The sequence below is a fragment of the Oncorhynchus mykiss genome, chromosome 28 (assembly GCF_057628025.1).
Source record: "Oncorhynchus mykiss isolate SJ-2025 chromosome 28, ASM5762802v1, whole genome shotgun sequence".
Lineage (NCBI taxonomy): Eukaryota > Metazoa > Chordata > Actinopteri > Salmoniformes > Salmonidae > Oncorhynchus > Oncorhynchus mykiss.
Window position 1 is genome coordinate 29,936,861 of NC_143049.1, and position 17,975 is coordinate 29,954,835.

General features: G+C 40.7%; 1 protein-coding gene across 1 annotated transcript; it reads left to right on the forward strand.

The window, feature by feature from the left end:
• Nucleotides 1-1,197: 1,197 nt before the first annotated feature.
• On the forward strand, nucleotides 1,198-10,208 carry LOC110508870 (T-cell acute lymphocytic leukemia protein 1). The gene is made up of 4 exons (XM_021589740.3): nucleotides 1,198-1,300; nucleotides 2,824-3,360; nucleotides 4,058-4,146; nucleotides 8,045-10,208. The coding sequence occupies exons 2-4, from the start codon at nucleotides 2,885-2,887 to the stop codon at nucleotides 8,536-8,538; spliced, it is 1,059 nt and encodes a 352-aa protein (XP_021445415.2). The 5' UTR covers nucleotides 1,198-1,300; nucleotides 2,824-2,884; the 3' UTR covers nucleotides 8,539-10,208.
• Nucleotides 10,209-17,975: the final 7,767 nt, after the last annotated feature.

The window sequence follows — 17,975 nt, forward strand, 5'->3', positions numbered from 1 at the left end:
TAACTTTACCTGATTAGGTTCTCTCCGCAGTTTGAAACTTATAAAGGTTTCTGAATATTAAATGTCTCTCAACACGTCTTTGTAGAATACACATATATTATTGGCCAAGTGTTTTAACTTAGGCCTAGTTAAGCAATAAGCCTCTATCCACCTCTATTCTACGGAAGCCCTTAAGCCAGCGTTTTACAAACTCGGTCCTCGGGACCTCAAGGGGTGCATATTTTGTTTTTTGCCCGAACACTATACAGTATCGAAACTCTTCCACATTAGTATATGCTTGTGCTTCCTTGCCAAAGAGGCTATCGAAGAGGGGAGGGCTGTCTTTCGTTTGCCTAATGAATTGACACACTCCTCGACCACTTATCGGTTTCCTGGTATTGGAGGAGAGAGGACATAGGCCGAACTTTTGTCCAAACGAGAAACCCCTTATATGTCATCCAGTGACGGTGATGGCGCTTTACTGCTGATTTCTCCGTTCACTAATCCGAGGAATGGAGCTGATATGGGTTTATCTCTCTCACCCGTGTCTCCCCCGGGGGAGACCCGCTAAATTTGCCATGAATCCCAGGTCTGGCCACTCCATACATAGGCATAGTGTCATTGTTTTTATGTAGCCTATCAGAAGTCTTTTGATATTGGATCCATTTGTACATTCAAAAATGTAGCAAAGTATTGTTGTTTATTAACGAATATAATAGAGATTAGACCTAAATTCAACTGAAATGTATAATTATCATTATGATTATTAGGCTATAATTATTATATGGCTATTATTATCAGGCTTACTCTATAAATTATAGGGTTATTTTGCCTAATGTTGATATGCCCTTAAGCCGTATGCACGACAAAGATAAACATATTATACCTTAAATACATATTTGTTTGTTTTCCAGGGAAAAAAAATTGGATCAGAAACATGTAATCACCTCGATTAACCTTTAGCCTATTCCTCGCATCGTTGTAGTTACTGGAGTTGCATCCATATCTTTTTATGCTTTGCCCTCCACAAGCCTATATAGCCTACGACAGCCAAATAATAATGAATCATTTCATAAATAATGGGTTTAGGGTCTTATCGGGAACGAAGAGGCCGCTGCCGTGCGCTTATCTCGCCTGGCCACATTGCGGTCGTGTTCCGCTGCACAAACTGAGCGGGCGTCCTGGACGCAATGAGGAATAACTCAAACCTCACTTCCAGTTCCACACTGCACTTCACCAGCACAAAAAAAACTCAGACATGGATGACCCACTCACAAAATGGCTCCACTTTCACACTGACATCAACAACACGTCGGGAACGGTAAGCGCATACAATTCATCTATGTTTCATTTTCCATGCCTGCTTTGCACGCGAATTATTTTGAATTCCAATTAGGAGTGTGTTTGAGGAGCTTTTTCGTTATTGTTCGTTCCTTGGACACTTTGGAAAGCATTAGAAACGCTATAGGGCCTATTATTTTTTCTCAGATTTAACCCCCCCCTCCCCACAATTATAGGCTCATTAGCCTAGGCCTAAATAATTATGTGGCTATTGGTTAAAACGGATTGTTTTGGCCTATTTTAATCTGTATGGATATACATATTTATTGTCATTGTCTCATTGACATTGGTAGGTTGTATTATTAGCCTACAGTTAAAAAAGATTGCCTTGTGGTTTCTTCGTTGTTCTGAGTTATGGTAGGCTACACACTTCAATACTACAGCGTCTAGGCCTATACCGTAAAACAAGAAAGGGAACGAAAAATACATCCAAAATTCTTACAAAAGCTCAGTTATGCCAACCTTTGTTCCAAATGTCTGTACTGGATCTTAGGCTATTGCTTAAACTGTGGGAGAGAGGAAAAAAAAACATTATAGGGTCGTTATAAAGGCATTTGGATTAGGGATTTTTAAGAATCCTATTCACTTATTCTCTTGTTAATAATACATTAATTAATACATTAAATTAGATAGGCCTATAATAATATATCATTTCAAGTGGCCTTTCTTGCAACAACAAAATAAAAACGTTAGAGGATTTGAATAAAAAGTAATGTTTGAAAACGTCAACACCAATTTCAATTTCAAATGCCACATTGAATGCTTGCCCCATAGGCCTTGGTCAGGTTGTAATGTACGAGTAAAAGCACAGTTGTTTGAGGGGGAAAGGACTTCAAAGAACAACACGAACGAATGACCATCAAAAGCAGTTAATTCAATACTATTTTTGACTGACCTCTCATAATGTGCTGTTCATATTCTTTGTAGGCCTGTTCGTTATTCGCGTTGAATGTATTTCTTCTTCTTTCAAACATATTCAATGTGGTGCACTCAAAGATGTCCATAGCTATTCGGAGAATTTCAAGAAGTAGAACTAGCCTATTTTTTCATAATAGACAACCCTTCGGTGAGCCTTCTAGGATTTATTTAGGGGCTAATCCAAAATGTGGAAAATAAGTATCTCGACCATATCCTACAAAATGACATGGAAACGTGTTGGTGATGATTATTTGGGACATTGATGACGAGATGCACCACCCGTTTTGAATCAAAAACAAGTAACAATTTGATGTGCAGATGCCTGCATTTTAGGGGTTATTTTCTTGCTTATTTCTAGACTAAACGAAATCAACATATTCTCTCTTTAAAATGTGGGGCTTTATACACACGACCCTTCACAGCATAATAACAGATTTATAATGATGGAGTCATGGAGTGATGAAATGACGGGGGAAAGTCTAGAATCTGAATCTGACTTGAAGAATCAAACACGTTTTTTTATAGATCAGTCTTATTTTAGGTTATCGCATGCATCTATTTACGAAATATTTTTCTGCCCCATAGTGTGGTGTTTTCGACAGCTGATTAATGGAAAGGCAGGGCATAACTACAACGTGATGAAATTATGGAAAAAATTAAGCCGGAGCTTTGTCCTGGAAGTCCCGGTGCCAAATCGTGCAGCCCACTGAAGCAGGATTCCATCATCAGGGGGAATGGATGCAAAGACCCGGAGGACTCGAAGGAGGAGAACTTCCCAGGGGAGGGGGTTAAAACAGATGACGCGCCTCTGCGGGACCCGCGCAACCGGACCATCATCCTCAACGGCGTTGCCAAGGAAACCGCGTACGACGCTCTTGACCTGAAAGGGGAAGTACCCGTAATCGAGCTTTCGAGGAGAGACGATATAAAGGCGGGACAGCAGAGAACGGACAGTCTCACGGTACCGATCACGGAGCTTCGCAGACCACCCGTGCCGTTGCCTCTGCCGCACCGAGACGCACTGAACGACGCCCGAATGGTTCAGCTGAGCCCAAACGCGTTCCCTCTCCCAGCGCGAGCAATGCTCTACAACCTGGCGCCACCTCTCTCCGCAATCAACAGGTAAAATATAATAAAACATCAAATAGCCTTTATGCATTTGAAACAAATGTTATGTTTTCCTGATAGATTTATTTCACCCTAAAGAATATAGTCTATAAGCCTATGTTATTCACCGTCATATGTAGCCTACAGTATTAGGCCTACCGATAGGCATACATCAACACGTGTTTATAGTCTACCTAAAAATAAAAATAAATGAGAAACTTGTTATCTAGGCTATTGGCTTAATCTACCTTCACAAGGGTATCTGTCAGTGCCTTTACTTCTAAGTTACCTGTGTTGATTAATTGCAGTCTTTTCCTCAACTCATTTGAATGTGGAGGATTTCAGGTTAGTCTACTGCCTATACTCACACATAGATGATGTGTTTTGGTTGTGAGTAGGGACACTGAGACCATCTGTGGTCCTCTGTAGCTCAGTTGGTAGAGCATGGTGCTTGCTATGGCAGAATAGTGGGTTTGATTTCCGTGACCATCCATCCTGAAAATGTATGCATGCATGACTTAAAGTCGTTTTTCTAAAATCCTCTGCTCAATGGCATATATTATAGAGGCTATAATTAGGCTATCAATTTAATGAAATAGTTAGGTATTGCTTCATACCTCATATTGGTGAGCTGTTATAGCCTATATGTGCCTGTGTGTCAATAGTGTGTGTCTATGGTCACCTGTGCCTCATATATTTTCTCTGTCACTAGCCTTGGAGGAGAGTCGGAACAATACTGCATGTACCCCAGCAACAGGGTAAAGCACCGCCCAGCGCCTTACGAGGTTGAGTTTGACGAGGGTAGGCGCATTTTTAGATCTTTCTAAGTATGGTAAGACGCAACTCTGCTGTGTCCTCCTGCTGCTTGCAGTCTTCTCCTCATCCCAACGTCATCCCATTCCATTTATCCCCTGGCATGGCTGTAACAGGGGCAGGTATTTAATAAAATAGTCTACTGACCACCAACTTCTCTAGAGAACTCCTAACTAAACCTAATCTTCTGAAATGGTCAAATATACATCTGATGTCTATGGTTTTAGCTTCTTAGAAACATAATATACTGCATCTCATTTTCTCTATCCCCCACTCACAGTCAAATGCAGTTGTAGAATAAAGGGAGGGTGGAGGGAGTTAGGTGCTGCCATGCCAAGGCTTTGCTGCATAGTAAACTGGAGGATTAAGGGAGGCTGGGTGTGTTCCAAGAGAATGGCATGCACCAATGGGATATTCTATTTCTCAAATGCATCCCACAGTTTCTGGCGTGAGCTGCCGATATTGTTAATCGGCTTCATGTACCAATATCTAAAAAACAACTTTGGAAAATACACTACATGACAAAAATAATGTTCATCGAACATCTCAATCCAAAATCATGGGCATTAATATGGAGATGGTCCCCCCTTTGCTGCTATAACAGCCTCCACTCTTCTGGGAAGGCTTTCCACTAGATCAGGGCTGCCCAACCCTTTTCCTGGAGATCTACCGTCCTGTGGGTTTTCAGTCCAAACCTAAATGAACACATCTGAATCTTCTAATTAGCTGCTCAACAAGACTTTAACTAGCTGAATCAGATATGCTTAATTAGGGTTGGACTGAAAACCTACAGGACAGGAGATCTCCAAGAAGAGGGTTGGGCAGCCCTGCGCTAGATGTTGGAACATTGCTGCCGGGACTTGCTTTCAGCCACAAGAGCATTAGTGAGGTCGGGCACTGATGTTGGGTGATTAGACCTGGCTCGCAGTCGGCGTTCTAATTCATTCCAAAGGTGGGGTTGAGGTCAGGGCTCTGTGCAGGCCAGTCAAGTTCTTTCACACCGATCTCAACAAACCATTTTGTGTATGGACAAACCCAGATTTGTCCTTCGGACTGCCAGATGGTGGAAGCGTCATACATCCCTCCAGAGAACGCGTTTCCACTGCTCCGGTGATCTTAGGCTTGTGTGTGGCTGTTCAAAATATATGTCATATTTGAGATTATTCAAAGTAGCTCCCTTTGCCTTGATGACAACTTCGCACACTTTTGGCATTCTCTCAACCAGCTTCATCTGGAATGCTTTTCCAACAGTCTTGAAGGAGTTCCCACATTTGCTGAGCACTTGTTGGCTGCTTTTCCTTCACTCTGCAGTCCAACTCATCCCAAACCATCTCAAAGTGTGTCCCAGTAAGAGCAAACCAGATGGGATGACGTATCACTGCAGAATGCTGTGGTAGCCAAGCTGGTTAAGTGTGCCTTGAATTCTGAATAAATCACTGATAGTGTCACCAGAAAAGCTCTACTACACCATCACACCTCCTCCTCCATGCTTCACGGTAGGAGCCACACATGAGGGATCCATTCACCTACCCTGTGTCTCACAAAAACACAGCGGTTGGAACCAAAAATCTCAAATATGGACTCATCAGACCAAAGGACAGATTTTCACCGGTCTAATGTCCATTGCTCGTGTTTCTTGGCCCAAGCAAGTCCCTTCTTCTTATTGGTGTCCTTTAGTAGCAGTATCTTTGCAGCAATCGACCATGAAGGCCTGATTCGCGCAGTCTCTCCTATCAAGTTGATGTTGAGACGTGTCTGTTACTTGAATTCTGTGAAGCATTTATTTTTGGCTGCAATTTAGGCTGTGAGGCTGGTAACTCTAATGAACCTATCATCTGAAGATGAGGTAACTCTGGGTCTTCTTTTCCTGTGAAGTTCCTCATGAGAGCCAGTTTCATCATAGCGCTTGATGGGTTTTGCGACTGCACTTGAAGGAACTTTTAAAGTTCTTGACATTTTCCAGATTTACTGACCTTCATTAAAGTAATGATGGAGTGTCATTTCTCTTTGTTTATTTGAGCTGTACTTGCCATAATATGGACTTGGTCTTTTACCAAATAGGGCTATCTTCTGTATACCACCCCTACCTTGTCACAACACAACTGATTGTCTCGAATGCATTAAGAAGGATATAAATTCCACAAATGACCTTTCAACAAGGCACACCTGTTAATTGAAATGCATTCCAGGTGACTACCTCATGAAGCTGGTTGAGAGAAAGACAATAATGTGCAAATATGTCATCAAGGCAAAGGTTGGCTACTTTGAAGAATCTCAAATATAAAATATATTTAGATTTGTTTAACACTTTTGGTTACTACATGATTCCAGATGGCTGAGATCCCGCTAACGGGATCGATATGACAACAGCCAGTGAAAGTGCAGGGCGCCAAATTCAAACAACAGAAATCTCATAAATGAAATTCCTCAAACATACATGTATTTCACACCATTTTAAAGATACACTTGTTGTTAATCCCACCACAGTGTCCAATTTCAAATAGGCTTTACGGCAAAAGCACCACAAACGATTATGTTAGGTGAGTGCCTATTGACAGAAAAACACAGCCATTTTTCCATCCACAGAGAGGAGTCACAAAAAGCAGAAATAGAGATAAATTAATCACTAACCTTTGATGATCTTCATCAGATGACACTCATAGGACTTCATGTTACACAATACATGTATGTTTTGTTCAATAAAATTCATATTTATATCAAAAAATCTCAGTATACATTGGCGCGTTATGTTCAGTAGTTCTGAAAACATCCGCTGATTTTGCAGAGAGCCACATCAATTTACAGAACTACTCATCATAAATGTTGATGAAAATACAAGTGTTATACATGGAACTTTAGGTAAACTTCTCCTTAATGCAACCAGTGTGTCAGATTTGAAAAAAGCTGTACCGAAAAAGCTAACCATGCAATAATCAGAGTACAGCGCTCAGAGACCAAAACAAACCTATATCCTCCATGTTGTGTAGTCAACAGAAGTCAGAAATAGCATTATAAATATTAACTTACCTTTGATGATCTTCATCAGAATGCACTCCCAGGAATCCCAGTTACACAATAAATGTTTGATTTATTCGATAAAGTTCATCATTCATGTCCAAATACCTCCTTTTGTTAGCGTGTTTGGTTTGAAGTCCCATTAGTGTTATCTGATGAAGATCATCAAAGGTTAGTGATTCATTTTATCTCTAGTTGTGATTTTTGTGACTCCTCTCTTTGGCTGGAAAAATGGCTGTGTTTTTCTGTGAGTTGGTGGTGACCTAACATAATCGTTTGTGGTGCTTTCGCTGTTATGCATTTTTTAAATCAGACACTGTGGCTGGATTAACGAGAATTGTATCTTTAAAATGGTGTAAAATACTTGTATGCTTGAGGAATTGTAATTATGAGATTTTTGTTGTTTTGAATTTGGCGCCCTGCACTTTCACTGGCTGTTGGCGATCCCAGAGAGGTTTTAACACATTCTCATCACTTATCGTTTTTAATTTACCTCGTGAGGAGGAAAACTTACATCTGAAGTGTCCACTTCTGTGGAGGAGTTAAGAGAATAAGCAAGCCTGACTTTAACAATGAAATTGACATGATAAAACATTTGGACTGACTGAGTCTTACTTTTCATTTGTGCATCTCCCTTCCTACATCCTGTATCTCTCCCGTTACTCCTGATCACCTTCTCCTCCCCTTCTCTTCTCCTCCTCCTTTCTCCTCCTCCTTTCTCCTCCTCCTCCTCCTAATCCTTCTCCTCCTCCTCCTTCACCTCTCCTCCTCCTCCTTCTCCACTCCCCTTCTCCTCCTATTCCTCCTCCCATTCCTCCCCTTCTCCTCTCCTCCTCCCCCATCCTCCTCTCCTCCTCCTCTCCTCTGCCAGCTGGCCAGCCAAAGATTGTACGGCGGATCTTCACCAACAGCCGGGAGCGCTGGCGGCAGCAGAACGTCAACGGAGCATTCTCAGAGCTTCGGAAGCTCATCCCCACCCACCCACCGGACAAGAAGCTGAGCAAGAATGAGATACTGCGTCTGGCCATGAAGTATATCAGCTTCCTGTCCAACCTGCTGGATGACCAGGACGGAGGGGGCACAGTGGCCGTGGGCGACGAGACAGGGCTTCTGGTGGGGGGCCGTGAGGGTCAACCCCAGGGGCCCCGTCAGGATGTGGTGGGACTGGCCACGGAGGACGACCTGCTCCTCCAGGGCACGTTGTCGCCTGGGTCCAGCTGCGGGAGTCTGCCAGATGGGGACGGCAGCCCCGAGAGCTTCACCGAGGACCGGGACTCACCCACAGGCCAGAGGACTGTGCCCGCCCCGCGCGGTAGGGAACTGCGACGCAACGTGCGTCCACAAGACAGTGGCAGTCAGCGATGATGGTGATGATAATATTGGTGGTGACAGTTATAACAATGTTGGTGACGGAGTTGACGATGATGGAGTTGATGATGACGGAGTTGATGGTGGACCACAGGAAAACACATGGATTGACTTTTTTCCCTGAAAGAGGGATGACTTAAATATGGATGACAAGGGTCCTAGCATCTCTGAGATTCATCAAAAGAGCAGTGCTTTAGGTTCTGGAAGCATGCTGATGACAGAATTTCACTTCGTCAGGATTCTAATCAGCTCATTCTGAATCCAATGGCAGCTTGCTTGGTATGGTCCTTATTTGGTCAATTGGTTGACAAAACGAAAGACTTGTAAATTCTGCATGCTTTTAATGCTGTCTATGACCTGGATTGAGGAACACCTCATATTTCCTGAGTTGTGAATGTTCAAATACAGTGTGCTTCTGTTACATTATCATGTCATGAGAAGTATACATCCTATGTCATCATCATAGAAGTCACTCATGCCATGGTACCATGAGGCGACGCAATGGAGGTTACACCAGGAAATGGCAATGGGATGTTCTCACCTTGGGTTAGGATCCAACTTTGCCAGTTGTCAATGAGGGCATTCTAACTCTTCTGAACAGTCAAGTTTACGACAACAACATGACAACAGCATAGCTGTTTCACTGATAGCAATGGCTTGATGTCAAATCCTCACAATAAAATACACACTTAAACAAGCATTAAAGACAATTATTTGCTTGAGAATGTGTTATCTTAAGGTTTTAGCACTCACAACACATTGTCAAACATGCACATATATCATTACCTACCAAAATATTTTTACAGTGGTTCATGTCAAGTGATGTGATTAGGCAGTTTTATATATTTTAACTGGGTTTTCAGGAATTAAAAACATTTTTTTAGATTCTGCTCAGTGCTCCTGATTACATTCATTCAACAGTGGACAAACAACATGTTCTCTAGAACATGTATGACAAACACATATAATGATATAAATGTGGTACCTTATTTGTATATTTTTTTGTCAAACATTACTGATTAGCATTAAGTAAAACACCCCTGAGTAACATGGCAACTGACCGTGAACCGTTTGCACACACACAAACACACACACACACATATCAAGTACAATCTGATTTCTGAGACACACTGCCATAGCATGTAGATGATGGACTTATGTGCAGCAAGGTAACTAGCAACTACAGATACCAGTGGATAATAAATGACAATTTCTCCTGTCAAGAGGTACAAATAGTATTTCCGTAACTGAGGTCCAATGAAATCGTATGATGACTCACCCAATCATTTTGTATATTATACATTTCTATTTCAATCTTGTTTTCAATGTAATGCAGTTGTGATTTGGTATGGTACACTTAGTATATCACCTTCTTAATATGCCCTCCTTTTCTCTGTTGGGATTAGCAACGACATCAGCGGTTTTATGTCAGTAAACAGTGAGGCGTACATCCCTGTTGTTTGGTTATTTGATTGCTGCTTTTTCAGCAGACATTTAGTAGCCTATCTTGGTACCTTTGGTTACTATTTTATGAACTACAGTAAAGCAAAGGGACATTGTTGTTTTTAGTAAAAAAGCATGTTTGTTGTATGATAAATATATCTATGACTATATGCAATGACTTTTATATCAAATGCTGAATAAAATGAACACACAAAAACGCAAAATACTGCCATACAAAATACTCCTTATGTGTTTTGTAAACCATGACAATTGTGGGTTATAAACTAGACCATTTTTTCAATCATATTTATAACACAGATTTGTACATTTTTGTTATGCATTTTTCTTTATTCACTTATTTCGCAGGAATCATTACCCATATAGAATTAAGACTATGGAACTAATATGTTAGGACTATTTGACAACAACTTGTTCTTACATTTTAAAGCTGAATTAATCTCAAATGGACCAATCTCTCCCTGTAACACATCCTACTGCCTAGCAATGTGAAGTAAATCCATAACCCCCCACAAGGCATGAAAAACACTCCCACTCCAGTCTGGAATCCTCACTTCCTCTAAGCAAGTGACAACTTCCTGCAAAGGTCAGCATGGCTCAGTGACCTTCAGGATATCCTGCCATTGTGAAAGTGGTTCACAGTATTTAGATTCTCCACACTCGCAGACTGTCTGAGGCATTACCAAACAATCACAACCAACATGGAGAGTTATTCATTGATGATGCGACACAAAACCAAAAAGTAAACCACAGACAAAGTAATAATGCATAAACGCTACATATAATGCATAATCGCTGTATCAATCATTTTACTTAACGATAATATTGCAGTAAAAATATGTTTCTGTTTTTGTATGAATTATTGTGATATTTGCTCCACTTGCACACGTCACAAAAACAAAGTGCAGTGTTTCTAGGAAAGGGGAGACAACCAGGTGTTTTAGGACCTCTCCAGTATTCCGCGGCTATGACTGGACTGTGACCTCCATAACTATCTCTGTGACTGGACTGTGACCTCCATAACTATCTCTGTGACTGGACTGTGACCTCCATAACTATTTATGTGACTGGACTGTGACCTCCATAACTATCTCTGTGACTGGACTGTGACCTCCATAACTATTTATGTGACTGGACTGTGACCTCCATAACTATCTCTGTGACTGGACTGTGACCTCCATAACTATCTCTGTGACTGGACTGTGACCTCCATAACTATCTCTGTGACTGGACTGTGACCTCCATAACTATTTATGTGACTGGACTGTGACCTCCATAACTATCTCTGTGACTGGACTGTGACCTCTATAACTATCTCTGTGACTGGACTGTGACCTCCATAACTAGCTCTGTGACTGGACTGTGACCTCCATAACTATCTATGTGACTGGACTGTGACCTCCATAACTATCTCTGTGACTGGACTGTGACCTCTATAACTATCTCTGTGACTGGACTGTGACCTCCATAACTAGCTCTGTGACTGGACTGTGACCTCCATAACTATCTCTGTGACTGGACTGTGACCTCCATAACTATCTATGTGACTGGACTGTGACCTCCATAACTAGCTCTGTGACTGGACTGTGACCTCCATAACTAGCTCTGTGACTGGACTGCCTAACATACATTTACCTGCAAACTGGAGACTATAGTCATACTGTCCATCTAAAAAGAGTGTATGAGAGAGAGAGAGCGAGAGAGAGAGAAAGAGTGACAAAAAGACAGGGTAAGTGTGTGTGTGTGTGCACGCATGTGTGTGTGTATTTATCATCTCAGAGCAGATGGATGGTAGAGTGTCTCTTGCAGCCAAATTATTCTGTATGTTGATGAGTTGTTATCTGACGCGCTGCAGGAACAATACACTGACTCTCACACAGTGGGGATCCAGCCTGCTGGGTACAGATTACACTGCCTACACCACCATGGCAGTTATTTATATTTTCACACACAGTATACAGTATAGCAACACACACACACACACACACACACACACACACACACACACACACACACACACACACACACACACACACACACACACACACACACACACACACACACACACACACACGCACACACACACACACACACACACACAAATAAATGGTTTATCTCTTTTAATTTACCTGGAAAAATAGGATGGTTCAAAACTCATGGTGGAAAGACGCTTTTCTCATTCTCTACCCACAGGTGGCGATGTCTCTTCTTTTATGGCTTGTATTGGATGTGCAGGTAACTGCCAACATAAAGGAAACAGTTGAGTTAATGAGGGATACAACGTGTATTGAAAGCAGGTGCTACCACATAGGTGCGGTTCCTGAATTAATTAAGCAAGAAACATCCCATCATGCTTAGGGTCATGTACTGCCTGGAAACTCAATGTTTAATTACATTGAATTCTACGTCCTGCAGAAATTAGCGTTTGAATCAAGAAAGTTTCCTCACAACTACTACAAGCCAGAATGTTGAATAAAATTATATTTTAACTTACCTTACTGGTTGTCTGTGCGGTTGGTCCTTTTGGCGGTAGGGATGTGAGACAATATATCCACAGTAAAGTATAATTACATCAACTTTTCAAAGTACTGGTAATGCATTCAAATTTCTATCACCTGAAGCATGCATACAATATAAAAAATACATGCACGAGATGCATGCATACTTGCCTAGCTCGTGCACTTGTTTACATTGCTCTGTGCATGCTTCAGGTGATAGAAATCTGAATGTATTACCAGTACTTTGAACATTTTATTTAATTTAACTTTCCTGTGGATATATTGACTAACCTATATCCACAGGAAAATCTTGTGACTTCTTGTAAATTCCAATGTCATTAGGTGAAACAGAACAGGGGACAGTACTGTATGCAGGAGACAAGACCGTGTCAGAGAGTAACACTGTTTTCTTTTTTATATTTCATTCTATGAAATTCATAGTCACCAACTTCTGTATTTGTGTTGAATGCTGAATATGCAATGCAACATGTAAATCCCCCGAACAAAGTATAATTTTAGGAATACCATACAACAGAGGTGAGGGTGAAGTGAATGAAGCATCAACTGAAGAGTTTATTCCCAAAATGCTTTCTAATTCAATTTTTCATCAGAAATGAATGCTTATGGTACCTTTTTTAAAATGTTACCTTGATTTAATTAGGCAAGTCAGTTAAGAACAACTTCTTATTTACAATGACAGCCTACCCCTGCCAAACCCTGCCAATGCTGGGCCAATTGTGCACTGCCCTATGGGACTCCCAATCACGGCTGGTTGTGATACAGCCTGGAATCGAACCAGGGTCTGTAGTGATGCCTCTAGCACTGAGATGCAGTGCCTTAGACTGCTGTGCCACTCAGGATACCTTTTTATTTTCCAGCAGCATACCACTCTGCATCCCACTGCTGGCTTGCTTTTGAAGCTGAGCAGGGTTGGTTCTGGTTGGTTCCTAGATGGGAGACCAGATCCTGCTGAAAGTGGTGTTGTGGGGCCAGTAGGGGGCACTCTTTCCTTTGGTCTGATTGGGGACATTGCCCTGTGTAGGGTGCTGTCTTTTGCCTGGGACGTTAAACGGGCAAAAAAAAAAAATCCTAAATTCCCAATCTGGCTCTCGTACCATCACGGTCACCAAATCATCCCCAGCTTCCAATTGGCTCATTCATTCCTCCTCTCCCTTGTAACTATTCCCCAGGTAGTTGCAGTAAATGAGAATGTGTTCTCAGTCAACTTACCTGGTAAAAGAAATGTGTGTGTAAAATATTACTGTCCTCAGATGATTAATTCATAGATTTGAGATTTTACAATTGGTTTGGTGCGAAAATGCTATATCCATTATTTAGTTAAAATGGAAAGTTTGCATCTTGTTTAAAATATCAATTCATCACGTCATCAATCTAGCGTCATGCTATAGTGTTAGGTTAGAGTTAGGCATCATCCCAAATGGCACCATATTCCCTATACAGTGCGCTACATTTGACCAGAGCCCAGATCTCATTTTACCGAATTGCAATTTTTTTTATTATACAGTATATCTTTTTTTAAATATTGATGTCACAAATGTAGAACTTGTACAGTTATTTTGTTAAAATTTGACTGTGAAAAACTTGCATTGCTACTTTTTTCTCTGCGAGTGAGGCGGAGGTATCTCGTCTTGCAACTAAATGTAATTGTTTGTCTCTTTGAAATGAAACCATCTAGTTTTTGATTTTATTTCTTTCACCTTTTTTTAACCAGGTAGGCTAGTTGAGAACAAGTTCTCATTTACAACTGCGACCTGGCCAAGATAAAGAAAAGCAGTGTGACACAAACGAGTGATAGGTTTCAAACAAATAAGCGTCTAATATATCCTGTGTGTGCTTATGTCATTCTGTGTGATTATTTAGTTAGTTCGTAAATAAATCATTTAGCCAATTTGTGTATCGCTGTCATCATGTAGACTGGGGTTCGTGCAGATTTATAGAATATTACGACATTCAGAATGAGACTGATATGAGGTAAAATACTGTACATCTTATAAGAGTTTAATTCGGGAGTTAGTTACTTGTTCAATAAGTTTTCCTGTGGTGCCCCAAGTTACCGAGTTAATTGTTACACGATTCATTTAATCACATAATCAATTCAACATAGTTAACTAAGTTGCTAAGATAACAGTCATTGCATTAATGATATTCATGTCACAACACATCCCAACACAACACTTATTTATCCAGGATTACAGTATATCCTGCTGAATGCTAAATGAGACAAGACACCATTCAGTGACCGTTACAGAAGAGGAATATGTGTATGTGTATACACTGAGTCTATAAAACATTATGCTCTTTCCATGACACAGACTGACCAAGTGAATCCAGGTGAAAGCTATGTTCCCTTATTGATGTCACTTATTAAATCCACTTCAATCAGTGTAGATGGGGAGGAGACAGGTTAAAGAAGGATTTGTAAGCCTTGAGAAATGGATTGTGAGTGTGTGCCATTCAGAAGGTTAATGGGCAACACAAAATATTTAAGTGCATTTTAGCAGATGCTCTTATCCAGAGCAATTAGGGTTAAGTGCCTTGCTCAAAGGAATATCAACATGTTTTTTTTACCTAGGCAGCTCAGGGATTCAAACCAGCAACCTTTCACGGTTACTGACCCAATGCTCTTAACTGCTAGACTACCTGCCTTTGAACAGGGTATGATAGTAGGTGCTAGGCCAGGGGCACCGGTTTGTGTCAAAAACTGCAAGGCTGCTGGGTTTTTCATGCCAAACAGTTTCCTGTGTGTATCAAAAAAGGCCCACCACCCCAAAGGACATACTGCCAACTTGACAAAACTGTGTGAAGCGTTGGAGTCAACATGGGCCAGCATCCCTGTGGAACACTTTCGACACCTTGTAGAGTCCATGCCCCGACGAATTGAGGCTGTTCTGAGGACAAAAGGGAAGGTCTATTTAAAAAAAAAACTAATCCAATCTGTAAGTGGTTGGATTTATAGCAACCGTAGGTGAGATAGTTGTTCCAGTTTACATGGTGTAGGTAGTCTTCATGTACTGTATTTTCTTCCCTACTCTGACAAGTATTCTTAATGGAAGGTGTGAGTGATGTAAAAGTGCTGTATATCTTCCTGCAAATAGGCTTCCAACAGGGAATTGATTTCACATTGTAAACCACGATAATGTGACACATTAAGAAATATTCAAATAAGGCTTTACACCCTTATAACTCAAAGGAGGTCAACTGAAAGCGAAATGTACTCTTCTGTAGTTGATTGTTTATTTAAAACAAGACAGAAAAGTGTAAAATGACAAGGGAGTTGATTAAAAACAACACTGACAAGAGTAAAATGGTAATTGGAGTTCAAGTTAATTTGACAAGTCATCTGACAAGCTAGCTAACTAGCTGTTTAGCTGGCTAGCACAAGCACAAACACCAGCTAGCTAGCACATTATCTTGTCAACTGTTAATGAGTAGCAAGCCAGCTACAAGTGATGCCAAATAACAAGTCTTATACACTGTCTCATACAGTGAGACATGCAGAATGCAATTGGCGCCATGCTAAAAACCAACAACAAACTTCTGGGGTGATTTTCTCTGAACAGCTCATAAGGGTGACAGACCTCCATTGAAACTAGCTATACATTGTTTTGAAGCTAAGCATCTCCTCTTTCCAGCAGTGTATACAAATCTAAATGTGTTTTGGGGTCAATGTGACTGATTATGAGAGAGCAAGTCACATATGTTCAGATATATGCACCATGTCATTGCTCTCTCTCTCTCTGCGTTGTTTTATTCTTGCTAGTTGGTGGGGAGCTGGATGTCATTGGCTGGAACTTAAATTGCTAGGGGGCTGGCCCACGTGGGGGGAAATGTAGGGAAAATGCCACAGCAGAGCTAGCAGAAAACAGTGGCTTTCAAACTAGGGATTACGTGGCTAATTGAGGTAAAACAGTAACTCTGCTCATAGATCAAATAAAATAAAATACAATTTTATTTGTCATATACACATGGTTAGCAGATGTTAATGAGAGTGTAGCGAAATGCTTGTGCTTCTAGTTCCGACAATGCTGTAATAACCAATGAGTAATCTAACCTAACAATTCCACAACAACTACTTTATACACATAGATTATGCATGTATGAACTCCACATTGACACATCCAGCCCAATGTACCACCAGCTCACCTGCTTTCACACTGTGATTTGAATATTAGATTATTTTTTTTATTTTTTTTGAAAGGAATATTTTCACCATATTAAAACAAGAGTTCAGTTCACGTAACAGGGTTGACCTTAAAATGAGGGACAGACATAAATGAATCACTAATCACATGACATAAATAACAATCTTCTGAAATTATTTTGACAAACCAAGAGTATAACTAGGGCTTCACAATGATGGGAAATCTTGGAGACATTTTGCGGTCAAGTCGATTCAAATCTTCCTAGAAGTCACAGAGGGTGCACCGAGGAACATTCTCCATATGGTCTATATTAAAGGCCACTTTATTGAATATAACAGGCTGTTAAAGTTCAATATTGAATTTGTCTGGTGGAATTATGCTTTACTTTTTTCATGCCTTTTTCAGTAGTACATCTCATAAAAAATGGTCTTCTCTCACTCCATCCAACTCTAAGCAGGTAACATAATGGAGTAATGGGGAGTTCATGGGGAGAATCTCAGTTGAATTTGCTCGACTCCTATCGCCTCTCTCCAACGTCCTCTCCTCGCCTGCTTTTGAAAAAGGTCAAAGATAATCCAGAAGTGGAGATGAGGAGAGGAAACGAGGGAAATTAACTCATATGAAATGAGACTCCTTTTCCACTCAGGCGTATTACGTTTAAGGGGGTAGATCCCAAAATAAATGTGTAAAGTGATTAAAGAAAAAATGAAAATACTTGTGCAAGACATTTTATAGATGAAAGGATAAGTAGTGTAATGTTTTTTAAATGTGTGCATGCTTTCTCCTTTGAGAAAACAACAGCTGATTCAAAGCGGGTGTGGCAGATATTAAAACACTTACACACTTACCGCTGCCAGGATACTCTTGTGCATCCTCTGTTAAAGTAGGTCATCGATGATGGGCGCAAACTCCTTTGTTCGCCTACTAACGAATTGACACTCTCCTCGATCACTTATTGCTTTTCATGTCACACAGGAGAGAGGAGACTCTTTGCTGTTTGACCTCCAGGTCCCCTATTGATTTTGTTAGTCATTCTCACTCAGATATCATATTAACAAGGCATAAGTAATTACAACATGTGTAGAATTGCAGGAAATTAGCTTTAAAACTGTAAACATTTCTCTCCACCCCAAGGCAAAATAGGTCATTGCTGTAAATTAGCTTTTATTTATTTTTTTGCCCCATGGCATAATTAGTAGAATTGCAGAAAACTTGCTTTAGAGGTCCAATGCAGCTCTTTTTATCTAACTATAATTTCTGGGTAACAATTACAGTTGAAGTCGGAGGTTTATATACACTTAGGTTGGAGTTT